Source organism: Amphiura filiformis, chromosome 19 (assembly GCF_039555335.1).
Source record: "Amphiura filiformis chromosome 19, Afil_fr2py, whole genome shotgun sequence".
Lineage (NCBI taxonomy): Eukaryota > Metazoa > Echinodermata > Ophiuroidea > Amphilepidida > Amphiuridae > Amphiura > Amphiura filiformis.
In genome coordinates, this window is record NC_092646.1 from 36,712,931 (window position 1) to 36,739,062 (window position 26,132).

General features: G+C 36.1%; 2 protein-coding genes across 3 annotated transcripts in view; one reads left to right on the top strand and one right to left on the bottom strand.

Moving 5' to 3' along the window:
• LOC140141238 (methylthioribose kinase-like) overlaps positions 1-2,299 on the bottom strand; it is a 45,094-nt gene extending 42,795 nt beyond the window's left edge. For both annotated transcript variants that reach the window (XM_072163042.1, XM_072163043.1), the window contains exon 1: positions 2,213-2,299. The gene's annotated coding sequence lies outside the window, so the exon portion shown is untranslated. The remainder of the gene's footprint in view (positions 1-2,212) is intronic.
• A 625-nt stretch (positions 2,300-2,924) lies between these two features.
• The window catches only part of LOC140140540 (ATP-binding cassette sub-family C member 9-like), a 44,595-nt gene continuing 21,387 nt past the window's right edge, over positions 2,925-26,132 (top strand). Inside the window, exons 1-7 of the mRNA XM_072162298.1 lie at positions 2,925-2,978; positions 11,203-11,816; positions 12,995-13,207; positions 13,988-14,161; positions 15,205-15,360; positions 19,618-19,767; positions 23,514-23,651. Of these exons, the coding sequence (XP_072018399.1) occupies positions 11,214-11,816; positions 12,995-13,207; positions 13,988-14,161; positions 15,205-15,360; positions 19,618-19,767; positions 23,514-23,651 (1,434 nt within the window). The 5' untranslated portion in view covers positions 2,925-2,978; positions 11,203-11,213. The remainder of the gene's footprint in view (positions 2,979-11,202; positions 11,817-12,994; positions 13,208-13,987; positions 14,162-15,204; positions 15,361-19,617; positions 19,768-23,513; positions 23,652-26,132) is intronic.

A 26,132-nucleotide genomic window follows, 5' to 3' on the forward strand; every position in this document is an offset into this window, starting at 1 on the left:
TTGAATCAGAGGAACTCATTCCTTGCCTGTATAGCAATTTGGCTCCAACCGATATGGCAATTATTCTAATTAGTCATGTGACATGGATTGGCGCCAGCTGAAAGCGGGTACTATTCCGATACTATATAGTATCAGATACTAGTATCGGAATAGTATCGGAATAGTACCACTATACCGATACTAGTATCCAACTAGTATCTGCTAGCAGATACTTTCGGATAGCTCCAGAATACCTACCGGATACTATCCCGTATAGTAGCCGCAACTATACCGATACCTTTTCTTTTTGCTATGGGCTAGGTCGAACAATAGCGTGACGTAGTTTCCGGCATTGTTCCTATGCACTTTCACCCTCCTGGTTTCATAGAACAACCGTGAATTTAGTGCCACCCCCCTGGTAGAGTAGAGCAGAGTAGGTCCCGGATGGTCGGTACATGTTCATATCTCCTCAACGTTATACCATAGATGAACTCCTGGATGGGGCAGCTTTAATTAGCATGAGGCCACATTGATATGTAAATAGCGTATTGTTATTTAAATTTGCGCCCAGACGTATTGAGGGCGACAGTCAGGTTATCCAGACGGAGAATGGCTGCATATGCCGGGCATGTCAATTTGCTGAGTGAAGGCTGATAATCACCTTTCTGTATAGGTAATAAGCTAGTATACATGTATTTCGTGTACCAGTTGGTTATGACAAAAAATTAGTATCATATTAAATATATTAAATGTATAAACTTTGAAATTTACACTGATGAATTTGAAGAGCAGAGCTTCGAAATGTAGCTAAGTCAGGTGATGTGAAATTCTGCTGCGTGACCCCCTCTGCGTGGTAGAATTATATTCATAAAACATTGAATTTAACAGATATCATGGGTAGCCAACCACGATTTATCAGCATTTAAAATATATGTTAATTAACAAAGATAAATAATAAAGAGTACAAATGGCACTTAACTAGTAAACAAGCCTGAAATCTTAAAATGTTGCCACGTGATTTCCCGAACACATGATATGTTAACATGTGACCACTATTCAGATTTACCGTAAATATTTGGAGTATGCTTGCACATCATGCACATACACTGTGCATTTCTTTACTTCCGTATAAAATCAATAATTCGTGCTGGGAGCCAAGTAACATTGTCTGCTCAGAGCAGATTGGTATTTTATTTTACTTGAGAGCATAATAGAAATACATAAAGACGAATAAGGCGCCATGATGGAAGGTCAGGTCGGGTATCAAAGGTTATTATAACTTAAATACTACTTGTATTTCTCACCTTGCCTCTGTCACATATTTCCTTCATATTATTGACAGCAAGTCCTAATTTTGACTTTGCTATTGCAAAATGTCATTTCATATCAAATTAGTAGAATTTCTTTGAAAAAACATATAACTGGTGCCTGATGGGAATACCCGTCCGCCATTTCATTAAACTGGATCGTTTTCGCCTGTTTTGCGCCCAGATGTATTGCGGGCGCGCTATACTCTCATTGAACAGGCAAAGTTCGCAAAACTAACAACGTTGTTATTTGCCAAACTCAATTAACATGATCCAAGGGGTCGAACATGAATTATTCATAACGAGCTATAACGGATCGATAACTGGCCTCACTTTCTAGCTAGTAAACCAGCTGAATTTTTCATAGATTTTGCGTTGCTAATAGAACAACCGTGAATTTAGTGTCACCCCCTTGGTTATACCTTTCCAACAAGGAAAGAGATACGAAAAGCGAACGTCTAACATTCCGATCGCTTTTGATCACCTATTATCGACGAATTTGCTTGAAAACGCGTGAGTTCATGTTGTGTAAACATAATTAGCATGGACATAAATGAAATTACGATGCAATACAATGCAATACAATGCAATACAATGCAATTTGAATGCGCAGCAGATCTATAGAAATAACGTGGCCCGTTTTTTTATGTAGAATTAGACCACGTCTGGACTACACGCAGTCTTGAACCACTTGTCTTGAATCACTGAAATTTCAGTGAAGTAATCGGATTCCTTGCCCCTATAATATACATAACTTTTGTTACCAGTGTGTAGTTATTTTTTGAGAAATATATTCACAAAATTTATCAGGGGGTGTAAATTCCGTGGATTTGTCCGTTTTTCCGTGACACGGAAAACTTGCCACTTTACCTTAGACAAGACAAGATTACATCATTATAGGCCTATATATGTATGGTTAGACTTACCTAACTACAAGTATCTGCAGGACACGACGAGTCCACTTGCTCCTTGTTTGATGTCCTGTGTGAAAGTGTTTCATTCAGTTGAATCAGTAAAAGTTGTCTCAGCCTGTAGATCCCTGGTTGTCTATACATAACATTGGCGATGTTATAGTTCAATGATATTCATGGAGATTTACTGTTTTCCTATTGCCACGGGGCTTTTTATATTTTCAGTTTCCGGGAGTTTATTGTTCAGAAACGGACCGCAAGGGATAAATTGAGTTGATCTGGAACATGCTTTCATTCATCTATTCATCTACTGGAACATTGATTGTTTATTGTTTATTGATGCATGATTGTTCCATTGATGCGTGGCAGAATTAACCAGAGCCCGTGTGATCTGCAGTGTCATCGTCGAAGCCTATGATGATGAGATTGACAGAAGGCATGTATGTGCATAGTCCCAGTACAAAGTAGGCCTATTCATTTAATCATTTTACGGTTCAACATTGGAGCAAGTTACCCGTAGTCCGACGAGTAGGACCTTTTATTTCTAAGTTACCAGACTATACACATTTCACACTATGATCACTATCTCACATGGCGCAAGAAAGACGAATCGCGAAAGTCCAGTGAGGATAGTGGACTTTTGTGGTTAATCTTTCTTGAGCGATCAGTGTTAGAGTATAGTTGGTAAACTAAGAAAACAACAGGTCCTACTCGTCGGACTAGTTACCCGGGGCAAGTTACAAGTCCGCGAAATATACTCTGGAGCAGCTTTGTATTGTAGGTGAGTTGTTTGCAAGTAAAACCTGGGGCAAAAATGAAAGAAAAAGGTGCCCCTCTGACCAAAGGGCAAAAGGAAAAAAAGGGCAAGGAGCCCCTTTTCTATCAAAATTCACCCCGGTCATGGGCCCGGGTCATGGGCCAAAATAGCATGATAGTGTAAAATACAAAATTTTTGCGCGCTGCGTTGGATTCTTGAGTGAGGTGTATTTTTTAATACTCCTCAGGCCTATAAACTTAAAACATTTGAAACAATATACACTGCTCAATGCTCATTTCAACTCTTTGAGAATTGCACAAATAGGTTGTATAATTATGACAGTAATAATTTCCTGCAATCAATCTAAACTTTTAATCTGAGATGTTGAAAGAATAAATGCTATTTTTTGTTTATTACTTTTTACACCTTTCGTGTGATTCTACATGTGTATTTATTATTTTGTGCAATATTGGGGCCTATGTTATTTAGCAAAATAAATATTTGAATTGTAGTCGGGGAAATATATTAATAGGCCTATAATTCAGGGCTGCCCAAATTGCCAAATTCTAACGTTTTGGGTGGAAAATACCCGTGCTCCAACTCGGGCCATAGTATACGCAGAGAGTAGATATACTTGAGATGTCACTCTATTCACGTGGTTTCTTTTCCAACGCTAAAATATCACGAATTTTGGTGGTTTGCAAATAAAAAGTGTCCGCACTATCGATTGATTACGTAACTGTTATGAATAATTTATTAGGTTTTTCAATGCAATCGCCTCGACCCATTAATACATATTATCTGTATTATCAAATTACTTTGAATAGCAATCCGGTGAGTTCACTGAACTACGCCCTAATACTGATGGAGTTTTAATGGCGTTTAATGACACAGATGAACAAATACAATAGATGAAGGTCAACACGTATGACCTCCTATGTGACATGTTATATGTGATGTACAAAAACCTGAATATCATAAAGATCAGTATTCATTTGTGCATATGAACTGCACATTTACGTTGCTAAATATTACTCATTATATATGATGACAAATGTTGGTATTATGACAATACGGTATATGCATTGTATATAAAATGACTAGTAGATCCTACTATCATGGCGTCAGGTCAATGTTCATCATACCCCGTATGTTTCTTAAAATTAATTCATATTTGAGACACATTTCTGTGCCAATTTTATAGGTGCACAGGTGGATCCGTGTTTTTTTTAAATTAAAATTTTAATTTCCTTTTAATGAAAGAATTAAGGTTTTCCACTGCACGGGAGCCACAAGGGTGATACTAATTTTAATGCTATATTTTCAAAACGAATATATGTGTTCCCGGTTGGCTCTATAGCGATTTCAGAGAAAAGGTATTTCTAGTGCAATGCAGCGTCGGACTCTAGCTGAGAGCGTAGCCTAAGTCATTCCGGACTCCAAAAAGGGCTCTCCATACACAAATGACATACACAAAGGAGGTAATCTCCTCCGTGACCAGCTAGATTTCGATGGAGCGGAACCAAATTGGCTGCGGAGGAGACGGGTCATTTGGATATGCAAATGAGTTAGTGTCGATGCCCTGGTATACCATGATACGTTTTGCTCAACATTGAAAACTTAGTTGAGCATGCTTCGGAACGATCCAATACAAAAGTTGAAAGCATTTCAATGCTTGATCGAATACAATGTGTGTCAGGTCGCTAATAAAACCCACTTGAGAACATTCAATTGCCGGTCCTTTATAAGATGCATTATTATATACTTAATCGATTTTGCAGAAAACTGAATCACACGCATGATCAGTTTATTATGATTCGCTGATTTTTAAAAGCGACACGTAGACGTAGGCCTATTATATCTGACACCTGAGCACACCGTGTCGGTCAACGTTCAGGGGGTACTACACCCCTGCCCAATTTTGTGCCTATTTTTGCATATTTCTCAAAAATTATAGCGCATTGGTGACAAGTAGGATATGTATAATATAGGGGCAAGGACTACAACTACTGCACTGGAAATTTTATTTCATTTTCAGCACAGACAAAAGTTGTGGAGTTACAGTCAAAAATGAGGGAAACCAATATTTGATCAATAAATCAATAACTACTTGCCTTGAGTTGCTGAATTTTCAGTAACAGTAGTCCTTGCCCCTATAATATACATATCTTATACTTGTCACCAAAAGGGCTATAATTTTTGAGAAAAATGCAAAAATAGGCACAAAATTGGCTAGGGGTGTAGTACCCCCTTAAATTTTGACTATATAAGGGAAGGAATTCAGGCAAAGGACTGAAGATCAAGTAGCATCTCCGATACCGGAAATTGCTGGGAAACATTCGTAAACATTTAAATTTACTAATAAATACCTGGTCAAATTCTGGTTTGGCAATAGGGGTACTTTGTATCAGTGGCGTAGATTTCTTTTTGACATGGGGGGGTGAAAATATTTTTTAAGTATAGTGAATGCAGCCTAGCCCTTTTAGCGACAGAATAAGTTTAAAAGGTGGCCATTTTGAGGCTAAACTGGTGAAATAATGGTGCAAAAGTGGAATAAATTCGCGCGTAGCGCGCAAAAAATGCAATTTGGGGGCTAAAATGGCCAATTATGAGGTTAATTTGGTCAGAAACCCACATACAAGCGTCAACATGGGGGGATGGTTGTATGGACAATCCCCCGTGGCAAAATATTTGGGAGGGGGGGGGGGGTCCCCCATTCCCCGGGATCTACGCCTATGTTAGAAATATAGATTTGTTCGGCATCAATAGATTTTCATAATTTCTTATCAAATAATTTCAACACATTTTAGAAAATGCCACTCATCCAGGTATAATTAAAATTTTTTTCCTACCGACACTCTTAAGGGATGGGTATGAACGTTTGGACAGTATTTATTGTGGGACATTAGAGCACATCAGACATATCGAATTGCATTCTGAATACGAAGAATGTCCTTCTGATATCAAATAATTTTGATTTTTTGAAATTGTCAATGTAATACATATTTTATGGCAAATAATTAGAAATTGATATTTTTTATATTTAACAGTACTCGAAGTAAACTTTATAATCTGATGATTTATACTTAAAGTGTACGTAGCTGGGATGAAAAGCCGACGATCGATTGAAAATTTGGACCTTTCGTATTGAAGATATGGATTTTTTCACCCAAACACCAAATTAGGTCTTTTGGGGAAAAAATCCATAATCTTCAATATGAAAGGTCAAAATTTTCAATTGATCGTCGGCTTTTCCTCCCAGCTACGTACACTTTAAGAATATATCATTAGATTTACAAAATTTACTTCGAGGACTGATATATATCAAAATGTGAAAATATCAAATTTTAATAATTTGTCATAAAATTTGTATTATATCGTGAATTTCAAAAATGAAAATTATTTGATATCAGAAAGACATTCTTCGTATTCAGAATGCAATTGATATGTCTGGTGTGCTCTCATGTCCCACTAAAAATACTGTCGAAACACTCAAAACGCTCATTCCAGATCCCTTTAACGATCTAATCATTTTTGAATAGAACTTGTCAAATTTAACAAGGGAAACTATTCGGATGGGGATATAACAGATTTCTCTTCAAAATGAACATATTTCTCTTCAAAACGAATCGGACAGTCTCATCAAAATGACTAGAAAATCATCATTTGATAAGATTGCCATGTCATTTAAAAAAAATGAATAAGTCATTGTCAAAAATGATAGGATCTTATCAAAAATGACCAAAAATGAAATTTGAATAGTTTGTCTTCTCCAAGGGGATATAATAGAACCTTTTCAAATTTAAATGGATAACCTTGTCAAATAATGAGTTGGATATCTTTTTAATTTAAATAGTTGAATACATGAATACAAAAGCCACCTAAGTCCATGCGAAGTTATTTTGAGAGAAAAACCCGTGTATCATTTTAATTCCTTCAGTTAGATTTACCTGGTCAATATGGTAAGTTTTACGTGCAAATGAGTGGATTAACCTGTATTAGGTATGACGATTAGCATTTCAGGGACTTCGTGGGGTTCATTTTAAATTTTGGACTTGGTTTTTTGAATCATATACAAAGACAACAATGTTAGAATGAGATTACCACTAGTAAGATAATACAAAATAAAGCACACACAGGTATGTATAATGTTGATAAGCATTCTGCCATGTAATATAAACCACACACTTTCCTTTATTAAACCCATTTTTTTTTCAAAATTCATTCTCTAGCAATGAATGTGTTACAAGTGGACTTTTATACATACTGGATTTCAATCAATGTGTTACAAGACTCAAATCATGGAATTGGGTGATTCTTTCATACATGCTATTTTTCACATGCCCAATAGACACAGAGAATGAATTTGAGTTGTTCTTTCATGCATATGACAGGCCTATGTATAGCAACAATTTCCCATGCTTAACTCAATTTGGCCAAAGTATGGACTTAGGTGGCTTTTGTATTCATATATTCAGTTGCTTGTTAAAATAAAACGGAAACTATTCATTTTGATAAGATTGTCGATTCAAAGTAATAATATACCTAATCAGGATGAACAGTATATCTCATCAAAAGGAAATAGCTGCGGGATAAAAAATAAATGAGTAGGGCTTCTATTCAGAAAAATGAATAGTGTCAAATTAGAGTGCAAATGAATAGTGTGAAATTAGAGTGTAAATGAATAGTGTGAAATTAGAGTGTAAATGAATAATGTGAAATTAGAGTGTAAATGAATAGTGTGAAATTAGAGTGTAAATGAATAGTGTGAAATTAGAGTGTTGCTACATGAGTGATAATTATAGTATAAGATTTTTTAAAGTCCAAAGTGAAATATAATACGGATTTTTCTTGACAGTTGCTGCATAAATATGCTATATCGGCATGCATTTAGGGGCACGGTAAAGTCCGCTTTTTTTTTACATCCAAGCCAAATTCTACGCAAAAACAGGTCTACATTTCCGAAAATCCAATAAAATGCCTGGATGCAGTGAATTACCGCTGCCCGCCCAGTCAATTATTGTCCCTAATTTGAGAGCAAAAATAAATCAAATTGCCCACCCAGGAAATCGATACTTAAGGTTATTAAATATTTTAAACTGTTGTGATTTGGTAGTTCACAGCATCTTATGAATGGTAGTGAGCTTTAGCAAAAACTGCATTGCTCAATTCATAGCGAGTGTGTAGAAGAATTAAAATATCACAGATATACTTTTATAGGTGCTGCGGTTCTTGAGTTACGTTGTAAAGAGGGCTGAAACAACAACACTTTTGTAAAACGTACATAACTCATTAACAACAATAAATTAAGCAAGTTTGCAAAGTATACGATTTGTAAAATGAACTTTTGAAAAACATCAAGGTGTTATTTTTCAATAATATATTGATTTAGATAATGAAAATCGCTTTTTACGTTGCTTCGACCAACAATACCTCGTCTACCCTTAAGGTCCCCTATCTCTAAGGTTCGGTATCAGTAATTACAAAAAAGGTGGTACTAAAAAGGGGTACTACACCCCTGTGGTAAATTTGTGACTATTTTTGTATTTTTCTCAAAAACTACAAACACACTGGTAACAAAAGTTATGTATATTATTGGGGCAAGGAATGCAATTACTACACTGAATTCAGTGACTCAAGACAAGCGGTTCAGTATATATGATAGGAAATGAGGTACACCCTAGCGGTACCTCATTTCTTATCATAAATGACGAACCGCTTGTCTTGGGTCACTGAAATTCCAGTGTAGCAATTGGATTCCTTGCCCCTATAATATACATAACTTTTGTTACCAGTGTGTTATTAGTTTTTGTGAAAAGTGCAAAAATAGTCACAAATTTATCGAAGGGTGCATGTAGTATCCCCTTAAGACATACTAATTACAAATCATGTTCATTACTTCTAAAGTTTGATATCATAATTTCAAATGAAATTCGTTATCTCTAATTTCAAATAAGGATCGCTATCTCTATATACGTACTATCCTTCTGTACGGGTGTGAGGACATTTAAAACAAGATCAATGCCTTTGCAACATCTTGCTACAGAGTCATGTTACACATCAAGCGCGTGGATCGGATCCCAAATGAAACCATCTACAATCTGACCAACACCACTCCACTGGTTGCCAGAGTCAAGATTCATCAACTCAAATTTCTCGGCCATATACTGCGTCTTGAAGATTACGAGCCTGTGAAAGAATATGCCCTTTATATTCCACCACATGGGAAGAGGAAACCGGGACGACCGCGGACACTGTACTTACAGTATGTACAGCACCTCCTGGGAGATACTGAAGGGATGCTGCAGCCAAACAAAATTGTTTCGCTTGCCCAAGATCGCAACAGTTTGGGAAAGCTTGTAGTCGCCTGCTCCGCAGCCGACTGATGGTGATGATGATGAGGATGATGAAGATGAGATGATGATGATGATGATGAGGATGATGATGATGATGAGGATGATGAGGATGATGATGATGATGATGATGATGATGATGATGATGATGATATACGTACACGGTTCAAATAAGGTTTGCTATATCCAATTTCAAAAATAGTTTGCTATCTTAAAAAGGATCGCTATCTCTAACTATAAAAAGGTTCGCTATTAGGGCGGCAGAACATGGGAAAAAAGGTGCCTCCTTAAAACGAAAAAACAACATTTGAAGTAGATATAAGATATTTTGACCTTATATTATTCTTGAATATCTGAGATATCCCCAAAAGTTTTTACATGTATGATTCCAGAGATATGAGTTCATCAACATAAAATTTGCATATTTTTTGTGCACTTATTCTAGGGCATAACAGGAATTCAAATACCTACATTGGCGTACTTTAAATTTTAATTTGTGCATAAATAACAGGCCTTTTGAACTAACAATAATTTACCCTTGTGATACACCTAATCTTATTATTTTTGAATACATTACAATTTTTACAATTTGACCGACTTTTATGCTTACATTAAAATCCAAAGCATTATAGGTGTATGTGATCACATGACACAAAAACTCTCCGTCCAGTTTAATTTAGCCGAGAAATTAATCTTAACGTGAAAAGGTGTAGCTCAAAATTTTACCCGTTTCAACACCGATATATGGCGTGTACCCCAGGATAGGGGGTCTTTCCGTCAGTCCGAAACACCGTCAGTCCGAACCACCGCTAGTCAGAATTTTTAGGGTTAGCGTTAGGTTTAGGGTTAGGTTTAGGGTTAGCGTTAGCGTTAGGTAAGCTTAAAACTAGCGGTGGTTCGACATACCGTCAGTGGACATACACATAGGCTATACACACTATATGGTGCTTACAGGAGTGGGAAATATGTGTAGTGAAGTGAAGTGACGAATAGATCAGGTGGTATGCGCCGTGCATTCTCTAAATTCAGTAAATTTCCATCGTCAACCGTGTATTTGAATGGGCTTATTTTCAAATTTTAAAACGCTTGAAATATCACAAACAAATAGGCCTATATTAATAAATAATATAAATACAAGCTAAAACCGTTGGGGTTCGATAATGAACCCCACAAAACTAACCAAGTATATATATGGAAAATGCCATACGGCCGGGCGGTTTCACAAGTTGCCGGCTCTATCATGCCACTCGCCGCCTGGAATAGATGGAATAGGGACATGGTAAAATCATACCAAATGTAACATGTAACTCGAAAACTTTGCCAGCATTTATTTTTTCATTTTGCCATATTCTTTAGTTAGTTATGACTACCATTTAACAGATAAAAGTCAAATTTAAATATTTTTGAAATTTGAGGGAAAGTGCACCAACAACATGCAAATTAGCATGTTTTCTTTGTAGTCACCAGTTCTTAGACATTAGCGTCATTCTAAGCATTAAAAATCTTGAGATAGGCTAAGCGTGAGCTCATAATGTTAATGTTTTGTATTATTTTTGATAATTGGTTATGAATAAGATTATAAAATGATTCTTCCCCCTAAAAATTAGAATGCATAACATGACAATTATACTTTGTACAAGTCTTTGGGCGTGATATAAATGTCACAACATAAGGTTAACGCCTTAACACGCATATTTTGACCCTTATTTCCATAAATTGACCAATTATTTGACTTTCATTGCCACTTAAAAATAAAGGATTATGATTTAGGTCTGTTTCCTTTGAAAAAACAGGGTAATATTGTTGGAATTAAAACAAATTAATGCTGTCTTTTATAAGGGTAACTATCTACTATTAATAACCTATATTTTTTTATTTGATAAATGCACTTATAGGACTTAACAAAATGAGTTCGGAATCCGGGAATTGGTTTTGTGGACATGAAGATGACAGTAATGACAACTCAACGTGGACATCAGATGACGCATGCGTTATAAATGCCACTGCTGCACTACTCCATATTGTATTCATCCTCATATCATCGTTGATTCTCATCATTTGCTCACATTTTACCGTGTATCGGAATACCACGTGCTTTTATCTTCACAAATTTCCCGCTCACACATTCCGATGGCTTTTTCTGCTTGTATTTTTATTCTTATGCGTACTGTCGATCGCAGAAGGTATTTTAACAGACCTGAGTTTCCAAGAAATGTCACCAACCCGTCCACAGCTTTATCTTCCCGCAGTGTTCACAACTTTAGGAGCAGTATTTTCTTTGATATTTTATCATAATTGCGAATGCTGGCGAGCTCTCCGTTTGCTAAACATTTTACTACTTTATTGGATTTTGGGAGTTTCTGTTGAAGTGGTAAAACTGTGGAATTTTCACGCGAGTGAATTGGCAGGAGTTGACATAGCTCGATACGATATAACAATTATCAACCTACTTGTTTACATCACTTTAGCTACACTGGAAATCTTTCTACAATGGTCGACATCATCAAAAGTAAGTTTCTGGTATACACTGCGCACAAGTATAACCATAACCCTAATCCTAACCCGCCCTAATAATAACCCTAATCCTAATCCTAATCCTAACTCACCCTAATTATAACCATAACCCTAATCCTAACCCACCGTAATTATAACCCTAACTCTAATCCTAACCCACCCTAATTATAACCCTAACCCTAACTCTAATCCTAACCCACCCTAATTATAACCCTAATCCTAACTCACCCTAATTATAACCCTTACCCTAATCCTAACCCACCCTAATTATAACCCTAACCCTAATCCTAACCCACCCTAATTATAACCCTATAACATACATAACTTTTGTTACCGGTGTGTTATTATCTTTTGAGAAAAATGCAAAAATATTCGCAAATTTATCAAGGGGTGTAGTACCACCTTAAGCTTTCATGAATGTTTATTTAATTTTAACATTTCATTAGGTTTTAACATCCTCTACTTTCCAAAATTGAGCAGTTCACGTTATTGTATAGCCTGCATTCAAAATGAGAAAGTACACTGGCCTCAAAAAGAAACTTCTAATTTTTCACAAAGTCATATTTTAAAATCCTGTCCATAAAAATGAACAAAAATTGCACACAGGATTACTTCAATATTCTACTCTAAACACTGGTCAGTAACCAAACAGTTGTCCAACTGACACAACAGCAAAATGCACTGACATGGGACAGCTTCCTGGACCACATTCACAGCCCAATAGTTGGCACCCAACACAAGAACTCTGTGAGTAAATGGAATAGTGTGGAACAAGACCAGTTTCTTGGCGAAAGTGTGTGAAAAGCAGAAGCAGCCACGTTCCACACTATTCCACTTACTCTTTGGAAATAATCACCTGTGTAAGGATCTTGGACACATTCGCACAGATTTCTTTTGCTGGGTTCCAGTTATTCGCCTGTGAATGTGGTCCCGGAAGCTGTTCCGTGTCAGTGAATTTTATTGTTGTGTCAGTTGGACAGCTGCTTGATTACGGACATGTGTTTAAAATAGAGTATTGAAGTAATCCTGTGTGTAATGTTTGTTCATTTTTATGGACAGGATTTTAAAATATGACCTTGTGAAAAATTATAAGTTTCTTTTTGAGGCCAGTTTATATGCAGTTGAGATGAAGTAAAGCATGATCAATAATCACCTGATGATTTATATGCGTAGATTTCGCTTCCAGAGGAAGAGCCAAGTGAGGATATGAGGTACCAGGATGATTATGTCAACTGTGTGTCCTTTGGACTTTTCTACTGGATTCGCTGGCTGCTTACTCTGGGATATAACCGACCACTGGAGGTGAAAGACCTTGGAACTTTACCAAGGAAACATCAAACTAAATACAACTATGAGAAGTTACGGAAGGTTTTTGAACGCGAAATGGTAGGATACTTTATATTCAACTAAAAACGTATATCACGGTCGTTTGATGGCATGTAGAACTGTATTAGTTTTTAAGCAAAGTTGAATACTGATGGCGCTGTTTATCCTAAATCTTTCTTTCTTACAATGGGTGAACACTTGTTAATGACATTACAACATCAGAAAAACTACTAACATGGAAATTTTCTAAATTTTTTTCATCATAAAATAAAAAAAATAACTCATATCATTGCTAAACTTAAGATATATGTAAAAATATATTTTTATATATTTTAATTTGCCCTCAATTTCCACAGGAAAGGTAAGGAAAATCTATCTTAAAAATAGTTGGCGTATAAAATATACATGTATACTAGTGTGACAGCTGTTGGTATTGCCCAGGTAATATAATTGAAAATTATAAAATGTTTTGTTAAAACAATTAATAAAAGATTACTTCAAACAACCGTGATATAAAACAAGCGTAGCGAAAGCGAAGGCAAAGATCAGGAGTACGTGTATTACGTAGGATATAGGCCTATGTTAATAAATAATACAAATACAAGCTAAAACCGTTGGGGTTCGATAATGAACCCCACAAAACTAACCGGGTATAAGTAAAATGCCATACGTCCGAGCGGTTTTGCCGGCTTTATCCGACCATCATGCCACTCGCCGCCTGGGTATTTAAACAATTTTTAAATGATAGACGGGTACAATTTAGATTTGTTTGTAAATGTTGACATATTTTTTCGCTATTTGAATAATAACACTTCATGTTCTTTACATTTCTTCTCAAAGCAAACTGTCAATGAAGCCGGTCGGCAACCATCACTCTGGAGGGTTTATTATCAAACATATCCTGGCATGTTATGTAAAACATTCCTCGTTAAATTATTTGCAGACTTCGTGATTTACATCGAGCCATTATGCCTGTATGTTATTATAAAACAAGCTACGATCATTGCAGTAGATGTAAGTGCTTCTTGAATTATAATAAATATTTAATTGTTTTACGGTATAATGAAAGACAGAGATAAAATGACTATTTCGCGTCTGACGTCAGGGCAAAGGCGCGCCTTGATTGGTTGCCGACCTGCACAGTACGGCATTTTCTGTCTAGTTATCAGAATTTCAGACGCGAACTAGTCTTTTTATATCTGTCTTCAATTATAATAAGACGAAACGCTAAACCTGTTATTCTCCGTTTCATCGCCATCATCATCGCCGTCGTCATCCTCGTCATCAATATCCTCATCTTCTACCAGATTGTCAATATAAATGAAAACTTATGGGTACCAATCATATGTTATGGAACTCATTGCAAAAATCTTTAAGAGCGTCTAATTCTGTGAAACATTTCTGAAACGTGTAAAATTGTTCGTTTGTCTGTTTGTTTGTTTGTTTGTTTGTTTGTTTCCTTGTTTGCTTGCTTGCTTGCTTGCTTGCTGCTGTTGTTTTGGGTGTTTTCTGTTTGGTAACTTTTGTTGTTGTTAAATTTGATGGCTACCCCTGGCCTTACTACCCTTTCGAAAATCGTCTCCATTATTCTTATGATATTTTGATGTATTAATATTGTAGTGCATATTTTGACTTTAAACGATATATAATTATATATATGAAGAGCTTGTTTTCAAACCGTGTTAAGTCCACAACCACACGTTTCTCATTTACTTGACACAATCACAATTTATACTTTGACAAGTTTGACATTAGCAACAATGAGTTGCACCATCAACAAGCCATTGTTTACCACAGCAATGCTGGTTAACAATATGCAGACTATTGTTCTCATTTGGGAATCAAAGGCCTTACACAGTATTGTTACTGTGCGTCCATCCACTGTTTGCTTTGTAATGGTGCATCCAACTGAAATTATGATACCTATAGCATCGCAACCCATAGTAATATCGCACAGGTAACTCAGACACATATGTTTGTGGACTTAATACAGTTAGGAAATAAGCTCTTCAAATATTTTTCATTTTTGAACGTCCATTTGCTATTGTTTCTTCCAGACCAATCCACACTTCGTGACGATATCAGAGTTCTTCAGAAATGCATACATAATGTGTTTACTATTTGTTGCTGCGCCATTCGCCTGTTCACTTGCACACCAGATACATTATTATTATACTGCATGCATTGGTGTGCATTTGAGATCTGCTATGCAGGTAGGTAGGTCCAGGCCAAAAAAGGGTTTATTTGCCCAGACGTGGGGTAGAAAGGAATGGGTCGGTAGGTCAATTTTTTTATATTTTTTTTTTGGTCATAGATCTGTACACGTGTTGCAGGAAGTGGGGTAGGAAAATATTTACGACATTCAGCCTTACATTTTGTACTTGTGTCAAACTATAATGTATTTCAACCTTACCATATGCAGATTAATCTCTTTGGCAACAATATCTTGATAAAGATTCAGTATAAATGCAATATATATATATATATATATATGTAACAAGTTTACTTTACAAGTGACTAACTTTGGAATTTAGAGTGCTCAAACCCATTACAGGTGAGCTATAGAAACAAATTCAAAGTATAGACCACTGGCAAGGCAACCGTTACTTAAAGTTTCACGGAATACCCTCACTTACGATCATTGGGTAAACCGATCATCAGACGGACCGATTTGTCAAATTTCAAATTAACGAAATGTTTATACAGAGGTATATACATTTGAATTTGGTAGTCACCTGTAATGGGTTTGAACCTAAATTCCAAAGTTAGTCACTTGTAAAGTATACTTGTTACGGTATGTGCGTCTTACTCGCACGCGCATACCGTAACAAGTATACTTTACAAGTGACTAACTTTGGAATTTAGAGTGCTCAAACCCGTCAGGTGATTTTGAAACAAACAGAATGTATATACTGTATAAACATTTCTGTAAATTTGAAATCATGACAAACTATCCGTCTGATGATCGGTTTACCCAATGATCGTAAGTGAGGGTATTCCGTGAAACTTTAAGTAACGGTTGCCTTGCCAGAGGTCTATACTTTGAATTTGTTTCTATAGCTCACCTGTAATGGGTTTGAGCACTCTAAATTCCAAAGTTAGTCACTTGTAAAGTAAACTTGTTATAATACGCCCCACTATTTTTAGTGGTTGAGCACTCTCGACTACTTTTGGAGTAGAGACTGTTCTGGTTGGCTTGGTTCGTCATGATTTTGACACCACAGAATGTATATACTCGTATAAACATTTCTGTAAATTTGAAATCATGACAAACTATCCGTCTGATGATCGGTTTACCCAATGATCGTAAGTGAGGGTATTCCGTGAAACTTTAAGTAACGGTTGCCTTGCCAGAGGTCTATACTTTGAATTTGTATATATATATGTATATATATATGGTCAATTCCAGCGAAATCGGGACAAAATTCTCTCTATGTTAACTTTCCACTTGAAAATGTCATTAATAAAGGAAATCACGTTATTGATGGAGCATATCATGTCACGTCCAATGTGCTCTCTTTGTGCATATAGGCGTTTACTAGCAAGTCATACCAGGGGACAAGTTATGATGGCTTAAATGAATTGGCGTTACCCACGAATCCAAAGATAAAGCACTATATATGTCATTGAATGTCCTTCAATCAAAATGAAATTATTACCGTTAGAAAGACGTTTGCATGATATCTCATCATATGTAAAACGATTGAATTCCACCAAAGTTTGTGGACTCTAGAGGCCATTAAGTCAATTTGGCTAATAATTTTGTTTCCCGCGTATCAAAAATAAAATGATCGTTCTGAAAAATGTTAAGTGAATATGCCATAAATGACTATATCATGAAACGAAGTTTCGTTCTATAATTCTGAGGTCCAAGTGATTATTTTATGCAAATACGTTTTACCCATAAAATTCCATAAAATCAAATTTGACGTTACCCACGTATCAACTGTTACCCACGAGTCCAGCAAATGTAATTGCCATAACTTAAATTAACATTTAATGACTTTGGACACTGAATTTAGTTTGACAAGCGCTTAAAATTGTAAATCGTAAAAATACATTCACCGCTTTAAAAAAGAATCTACGACGGTTTAAACTTTTATTACCCACGAATCCCGAATAGATGCTAACCTTGAAAAACAAGGAGATTGTTTATTTTAAGTTTAAATCAGTACATATTCAAGCCATGGGTATGCTATAATTTTTACAGTACTTACAGTTTATGCACCTAAGAAACGCAAACCCCAAACGGTACTATAGTACTTATAGCTTTACCCACGAATTCGGCGTTACCCACGAATCCAAGGATTTACTCGTAAATTATATGTTTCTTATGCATCTTAACATTTTGAAAACATGCGAAATAGGTTCCAAAACAGTCCTGTTTAATAGCGTCCTCTTGAAGGTATACTGAAGCTGTATCATGAAGTTTTGATTGATTATCCTAAATTACCATTGTTTTTTTAAATGTAATTGGTTAGAGAAACGGAAATCATTGAAACACAATTGAGGAATAACCGCATGATGGTTTCCAACCTTCTGTAATATTTTCTATTTTGCCGCTTACCAATACATACCTTCAAATATGTGTTACCCACGAACATTTTGGTTACCCACGAATCCCTACTTAAATTGTAGTTAACAATGTATTGATAGTGTTTTAGTACATAGGAACTGTCAAACACGATTTAATAGAATATTGCTGCATGAAAATATGGAACGATTTTACTAAAATAATAATATAAAACTGTTTGCTCTGTCTATTTGAATTTGGCAACTTCATTATTCTCAAAATTTTATACCCAAAATGCCATAATGATCCATTCTAAATATTCCGTGTAGTTTGTATTTTGATTAAAATTCATTTTAGTGCCATTGCAGCCTGAATTATTGACATACGGAAAAAGTATTTTTATTTTTATTTAAAAAATTAATAGGAATTGCTTTTTCCAGACGCTGTTACCCACGAATCCATCCGAGATCCTCATCCTGCGACGAGATACAAAATCTAACTTTATATTTATATGAAGCATTTATTCTAATCTTTCGAAATAATACAGTAATGTTAAATGACAGCCACTTTGGAAAGAGTTCGAAGAATTGACACAATCTTAACTGTACACCTGGTTCTTTCTTAAAATTTGTAATAACCAAAATATTTCTTTGTAGATATATGTAATAAAATTCTATTTTACGTTCAAAGTCTTCACCGATTTCTAGTGTATATGAGTCACACATAAAATATTGAAAGATATTAAAGAAAGTGAAATTTTATGGCGTACAACAGGTGAAAAAGGCTTGAATTCGTGGGTAACATGCATATGCGCATTTAACACTTTATTTGGTCTAGCAAGAAAAGTCATTTTTCAATCCGATGGCACTTCCACCTGATGATTCACTAGATATGATCGTCTCATTTGACAAGTCTAGAATTGAAAAGGAAAACATTTTCAAAATGGCCCCCAGAGAGAATTTTGTCCCGCTTTGGCTGGAATTGACCATATATATTATAATATACAGTAAGCCAAAAAATTAAGGTACCAGTTGCGTTCACCCCCTGTATATCCTAAACAAAGGCAAACATGTCATAATTGGAACTAACAGCCAATAGCTGCATCTTTCAGCTCGAATTTAAGACCTCATTCGTTGACATTGTCCAAGAAATAAAGACACGACGATCCAAAAAACCAAGGAAGATGCAAATATAAAAGTTGCAGTTTGCCACATTACATGCCCTATTAATTTGTACACAAAGCGTACGCGAACAAGATAACTAGCGCTGTGCTTTCATTGATAAGCACGAAAAACTAGTATCGTGCTTTCATTGATTAGAACACAAAAGTGCAACTTTTTATTTCGTATCTTCATCAGGTTTTGGACTACCGTTTCTTTAATTCTCAACCAATTTCAACAAATAAGGTCTTAAATCAGAGCTAAAAGGTAGAGGCATCGACTGCTTGTTTTAATTTTGACACATTTGTCTTTATTTAGAATATACAGGGGTGAACACAACTGCTACCTTAATTCTTTTGCTTACTGTATATATGTCGTAAGAATCAAACTTAGATTGATGTACAGTGCTAAATATTGAAACATGTGAAGAAACACGACGTTTCGGGTTTAAACCCTTTAACAAGTGAAGATGGAATGACAAGTAAAAACTACCTTGCAAAAAAAATAAAGCAAGAAAACAATAATATGCAAAAATAAATAAAAAAGGGAAAGCATTAAGACATAAGAGTACATTGAAAATAACTACCAATAAGCAATGGAGCACGCTAAATCATACACAAAATACTTAAGCGTCAAAGTTCATGACACAAAACAAAAAGGGTTAACAAACTGGTGACCAAGCGTGAAACTCAAGAGCTGGTTCCAGAAGTGAGATGCTACTTTACAAGCACCAAAATATAATATATATATATATTTTGTGCTTCACTTTGTTTTGGTTGATAATATACACCCATCAGGCTCTGATATACGAGAAGTCACTACGCATCTACAATCTGTCGGGAGGAGATCTGACAATGGGAGAAATCACTAATCACATGTCTACTGATGCTATGAACCTGCACCATTTCTGTGAAAAAATGCACCTAACATGGTCTGTACCTACCCAAGTAAGTTGATGCCATATTCAATAACTCTTCCTGTACACCAATCCGAGAAGCGTTTACTGTATTTGGCCCTCTATTGACGGAACCACAGATGTACCAGTGCGGGAAATTTAATTTGTTCAATATTTTTTTTATCAAATCATGATCGTATATTGAAAATTACTGTTGTGTACAATTCTGTATCCGCAGGGCTACAAAGAACCGCTAACCGCGAAATATGGATATCCAACTAGTTTGCCCCGCAGGGCTACAAAGAACCGCTAACCGCGAAATATGGATATCAACTAGTTTGCCCTCGGAGCTTCAAAAACCACTCACCCGAAATATGGATATCCAACTAGTTTGCCCGCAGGGCTAAAAGCACCATTAACCGCGAATTCTTTTTTTGAGGTAAAAAAATATTGCGCGCTAAGTGGTTCTTTGTAGCCATGCGAGGTGAACTAGTTGGATATCCATATTTCGCGGTTAATGGTGCTTTTGGCCCTGCGGGCAAACTAGTTGGATATCCATATTTCGGGGTGAGTCAATTTTGAAGCTCCGAGGGCAAACTAGTTGGATATCCATATTTCGCGGTTAGCGGTTCTTTGGAGCCCGGCGGGGCAAACTAGTTGGATATCCATATTTCGCGGTTTGTGGTTCTAGTGGTTTTAACGACCCGTAACCACCCCAGTCAGCTGCATACCGCATCCAGCTATTTTAATTATCAAAATACTAGTTTTTTAAATCTATGGGGTAACAGAATTATTAAAAAAATTAATAGCTGAACCCAATAGTTCAGCCAAGGACTGGAAACGACATATTGATGACTTTATATAGAGTGTATTCAATAAACCCAAGGCGGAATGAGAGTTGCTAAGTAACCGCTATCCGAACCATAAACAACATGCATGATCAGACAACGAGTATTCAATTTCCTCATAGCATCCCACGTTGTACACACGTCAGTCGAATTTGGCGGTGTTGGTTTGTTAGCCCTCCAAGTTATAACATCGTTCACTTTGTGTTGAACATTGTAGAGGTCAATGGGATAGCTTCTTTATGGGGCACTTCTCCGTCGGTTTCAGGGCGCAGTTCATTGAACTCAGCGGGATTCTATTGCAAGTGCTTTTATATTATTACAAAACGGATCGTGGTTATTGCCTTGACAAATCTAATACATAATTCATACCAGGGATTAATAAATCCAGGGGTGCGGACATTTCATTGGTCGCAAACCACCGGGATTCGATACAAGTTTGCGTTGTAAATGAATGCGTGAATAAGAGTGTCATCCCCTTGGCGCGATATTTGATTTCTGAAAATACTCAAGTTGCCGTTCAAAATGCCTAAAAATCATCAAGATATTGCAATACTGTCTAAAGTGATGTAAAATTGTGGCAAATTTGTATGATTTATCGCACATAATTTCTGCGTAGCGTGGAGAATCATTTACATAGGATTTTGGAGAAAAAGGTGATAATTTTAGGGAAATATAGAATGGCGGAAGAAACAAATAAAACATTTTCCTGGAATGTGTAGACCATACACTTTCTGTTCCTATTGATTTGGATACTGAAATAATTCTTAAAATGAAGCTGTTGGGTGATTTATGTTGGCGTTTCTAGAGTGTGTCATTATTGGCAAACATCTAGGGATATTGTTGAGAGGGCACTCGATTCACGAGATTTCTTTTGCAAGAACGCCAAAATAGCACGAATTTTGTTGGTTTGCGACTGAAGAGTGTCCGCACTATAGATTTCTGCCATGCAAATTAGCTAGTGTCAGTGGGTAAGAAAGTGGCATCTTTTGAATCGTAAAGACAAGCCACGTAATCTTATGTAAAACTCTGTTGGGTGTTTCGATCATGTATTATGCGTGTTTGGTCAAGTGAGGGTAATTTGTAAAGCATCAACTTGTGAACAAGTCATATGGGTTGGGTATAATAGATTTCTATGTATACAATTAAGTCTGATATATTTTCGATGGAATATATATTTTCACTTGAAAAGTTAGTAGTTTTCCGAATTGCAATTTCTGAATATTATATAAAAGGTGAGAATAAGACTATAAATGTAAGAGTATGGGATAATTTTGATTGTTAATAAATGCGAAACGCCGGCGGTAGACATCAGCAATATCAGGGATTGCCGCGATTCTTGCAGTAGCTTTTATGAATAGAATACAATAGTGGATACAATAGCGGATACAATAGCGGAACAATAGAGGTCTCTTACGGGCAAATAAACCTCGTCGCGTTTTGCTAAATTTCACTTCTTCTTTTTCATGAACTAACCGTTATTTTTTTAAACTTGTGGCAAAACTTCGACCGAAGTTTTTAATATAGCACACTAACAAGTATAAATTGGTGGAACCCCGACCTTGGAACACCGCAGTTTTACGTTGGGGACACCGCAGTTATGCCCTAAACGGATTGGTGTATACCTTTATACACATGGTATACACAGCTGTTTTCGCCAAACGTTAGAATTTTCGGTTTAAGGACGCACCATTAGACTTCAAGGGGGGGCTAGGAAGTTTTCAAAAAAATCTTTCCCCGCTACATGAGCAAAAAAAACTTTCCCCACTGACGCTAAAAAACCCTTTCCCTACCTACTATGTATAAATGCATGAAAATAAAAAAAAAAAAAAAACTTGCCGCTTTCGGCGGCAAAAAAAACCAACAACTTCCTAACCCCCCTTGCAGTCTAATGGTGCGTCCCTAACCGAAAATTCTAACGTTTGGCGAAAACAGCTGTGTATAAACAAACGTTTGTGCAAACGGTTTATAAAAGGGTATTAAGGGGTCACACACCAATTTACCGGTTTTTTTTTAAACGTTTGTCAAATGTTTATGGAGCAAAATGTTTGTCAAATATTTCTATTTTAATCATCTTTTATTTGTTTCACAAATATTTGTCAAACGTTTTGAAATTTATCGTTTATTTTCAGTTCCATGGGGGAGCATATCCACCCAAATTTTATGAATTGCCCAATCCTCCCGATCGTCATCATTATCATATCAACCATGTTCAATTACAAAAGTCTGCGAAGTAAGCTTATCAATCTAATGATATATGCATTGAAACTGTAGGTAGCTGGGATGAAAAGCCGACCATCAATTGAAAAATTTGACCTTCCATAGTGATGATAATACATGTTTTCCCAAAAAGACCTACAAACAACTCTGGACAAAAGGGTTTGAATGAAATTAGTACGGTTTTGCAAATGAGCCCCAGTTCCCCCCAATCAATGTTGAATCCTGACATAATGTTCATGTGCACTCAGTAGTACCCAGCATTGATTGGCTGGGCAGGGGAGGGGGGGGGGTACAGGGGGTGAGGGTAATGTTTAGAATTGACACTAAAGAAAGCGTCATTTCATCACTCTAACAATATCGAAAATATGGCCATTAGCAGGTGCACATTCTATTTTTCATTCCAACCTATTTTGTCTAGCATAATTGTAAATGTTTTTGGTGTTTTTGGGAAAAAATCTATATCTTCAATACAAAAGGTTAAAAATGTTCATTTTGATGAACGGCTTTTCATCCTAGCTACATACACTTTAAGTACATAATCATTAGATTTATACAACTTACTTCGAAGCCTGGACTATAAAATTTCAAAAATATCAATTTTAAATCGTTTGCCATAAAGTGTGTATTATATCCCGAATTTCAAAAAATTAAATGTGCTCTCATGTCCCACAAAAATACGTGAAAACGACGCCTTAATTGATTTAATTTTATGTGCTTTTTTCCCTCTTAACAGCTAGTGTGTGTTGTGATTATACTCATTTTCTTCGTGGGTTGGGAATTAGCTTTTCTCGGACTTCTTAGTGCATTTCTGTTAGTTCCCATACAATTGGTCATTATACGACAAATGGGCAAACACGGAACTCAGACACAGGTAAGTTTCAAAACAAAAACAAATTCAAATTTGGTTTGCGTTATCAATTTCCGAATCACTAACATTTTCAGTCGTGCTATATAAACTGGTTCAAAAAGAAACTTATCATTTTTCTCAAGGTCATATCTTAAAAACTGACACGGAACAGCTTCCTGGACCACATTCACAGGCGAATAATTGGCACCCAGCAAATGAAATCCGTGAGAATGCATGCAAGATCATTACACAGGTGATAATTTCCACAGAGTAAATGCAATTATGTGGAATGGAGCTGCTTCTGCTTTTCACATACTTTCTTCAAAAAACCGGTCGTGTTCCACACTATTCCACTTACTCACAGATTTCCTGTGTTTGGTGTCAATTATTGGGGTGTGAATGTGGTCCAGGAAGCTGTTCAATGTCAATGCATATTGCTGTTGTGTCAGTTTGACAAGAGTATTGAAGTAATCCTGTGTGCAATTTTGGTTCATTTATATTGACAGGATTTTAAGATATTACCTTGTGAAAAATTACAAGTTTCTTTTTGAGCCCAGTTTACATTATTTCACTGGTCAAAAAGCCGATTGTTAGTTTTTTCAAATAAATACTTTTTCTGTAGAAACTGTAATGTCAGATAGGTAAGGGAATAGGTGGAAGCTCTATAGTCCGACGGTTCTTTATTCCGACGGTTCTTAAGTCCGAAGGTTCTTTAATCCGACGGTTCTTTATTTCGAAGGTTCTATAGTCCGAATTTTAAAAAAAGGTTCCCTAATCCGAATATTAAAAGAGGTTCTTTAATCCGAATTTTAAAAACGGTTCTCTAGTCCGAATATGAAAATATAGTCCGAATTTAAAAAAAGGTTCTCTAGTCCGAATATAGAAATAGGTTCTCTAATCCGAATTTTAAAAAAAGGTTCTCTAGTCCGAAATTGCAAAACGGTTCTATAGTCCGAAACGGATACCGTGTTCTTTAGTCCGAATTGGTAAACGGGTTCTATAGTCCGAATTTTATTTTTATCATTTGTTTCAGTGTCAACTCATCAAATGTTTTACAAATCCGCTGCTGTTCAACATGGTTGGTTTCTCTGGATATTTTCCGTAGCGTACATTGAGGTTTATCTTTATTCTGGTGATATTTTCTTCATTTTTATCCGTTTTTCATTCCATTATAATATTATATACTAGTAATATTCAACGATGTATTCGGACATTGTCGAGTTCAAATTTTCATAGCGCTATCCCACCATGTAAATGCTGCGGCTTTTTTCATTTAAACAAATCTGAGTCATTTAAACAAATTAGTTTACAGAATAGTTAAAGTATAGTTTTGTCTTTCGATTTGGGGGAGGGGGGTGTCCGGGGTGTAAAATGTTTGAATGTACGGGTAGTCTTGTGATTAAATCATCATTTTCGACACGTTCTCTACCCTGAAAACCCGTTTCTGGCCATTTTTCAATCCGAGGGCTTACTTTATTCAAAAATTGTCTTATGCAACTTTTTGGGCGACCCAAGCTCTTGTGTAGGTCTGAAATATTTATTTAAGCTATGACATGCCTCTCTTTTTTCCACAGGAAGGCCAAAATATCTCTAAAAAGATTTTTGTTTTTATTGGAATCCATCTACATTACATCGTGATTTGGTGGTATATGCCCTTTTAGCAGTAGAGTCATCTCGTTTACCTTTAACTCTGCTTTAGTCTTATCTAGCTAGAGGTTATGTTAATGTTTTAAAAATTCGGACTGTAGAACCTTTTTACTGATTCGGACTAAAGAACACGGTATCCGTTTCGGACTATAGAACCGTTTTGCAATTTCGGACTAGAGAACCCTTTTTTTTAATTCGGATTATAGGGGGACTGCTCTATAATCCGAAGGTTCTATAATCCGAAGGTTCTTTAGTCCGAAGGTTCGCTAGTCCGAACACGTGTTCATAGCATTCGTTAGTCCGAATTTTAAAAAAGGTTCTCTATCCGAAAAAAAATTGAAAAGAGGTTCTTTATTCCGACGATTCTTTATTTCGAAGGTTCTATAGTCCGAATTTTAAAAACGGTTCTCTAGTCCGAATATGAAAATAGTCTCTATAGTCCGAAATTAAAAAAGGGTTCTATAGTCCGAATATGAAAATAGTCTCTATAGTCCGAATTTTAAAAGGGTTCTATAGTCCGAATATAGAAATAGGCTCTATAATCCGAATTCACAAAAGGGTTCTCTAGTCCGAAATTGTAAAACGGTTCTATAGTCCGAAACGGATACCGTGTTCTTTAGTCCGAATCAGTAAAAAGGTTCTATAGTCCGAATATTTAAAACATTAACATACTGCGCCCTCTAGCTAGATAATACTAAAGATTCTATGGCAAACGGGATATGACGCTACTGCTATTAAAAGGGCGCACACCACCAAATCACGATGTAATGACGATGTAATGTAGATGGATTCCGGTAAAAACAAAAATCTTTTTAGAGATATTTTGGCCTTCCTGTGGAAAAAAGAGTTTTTTTTTTA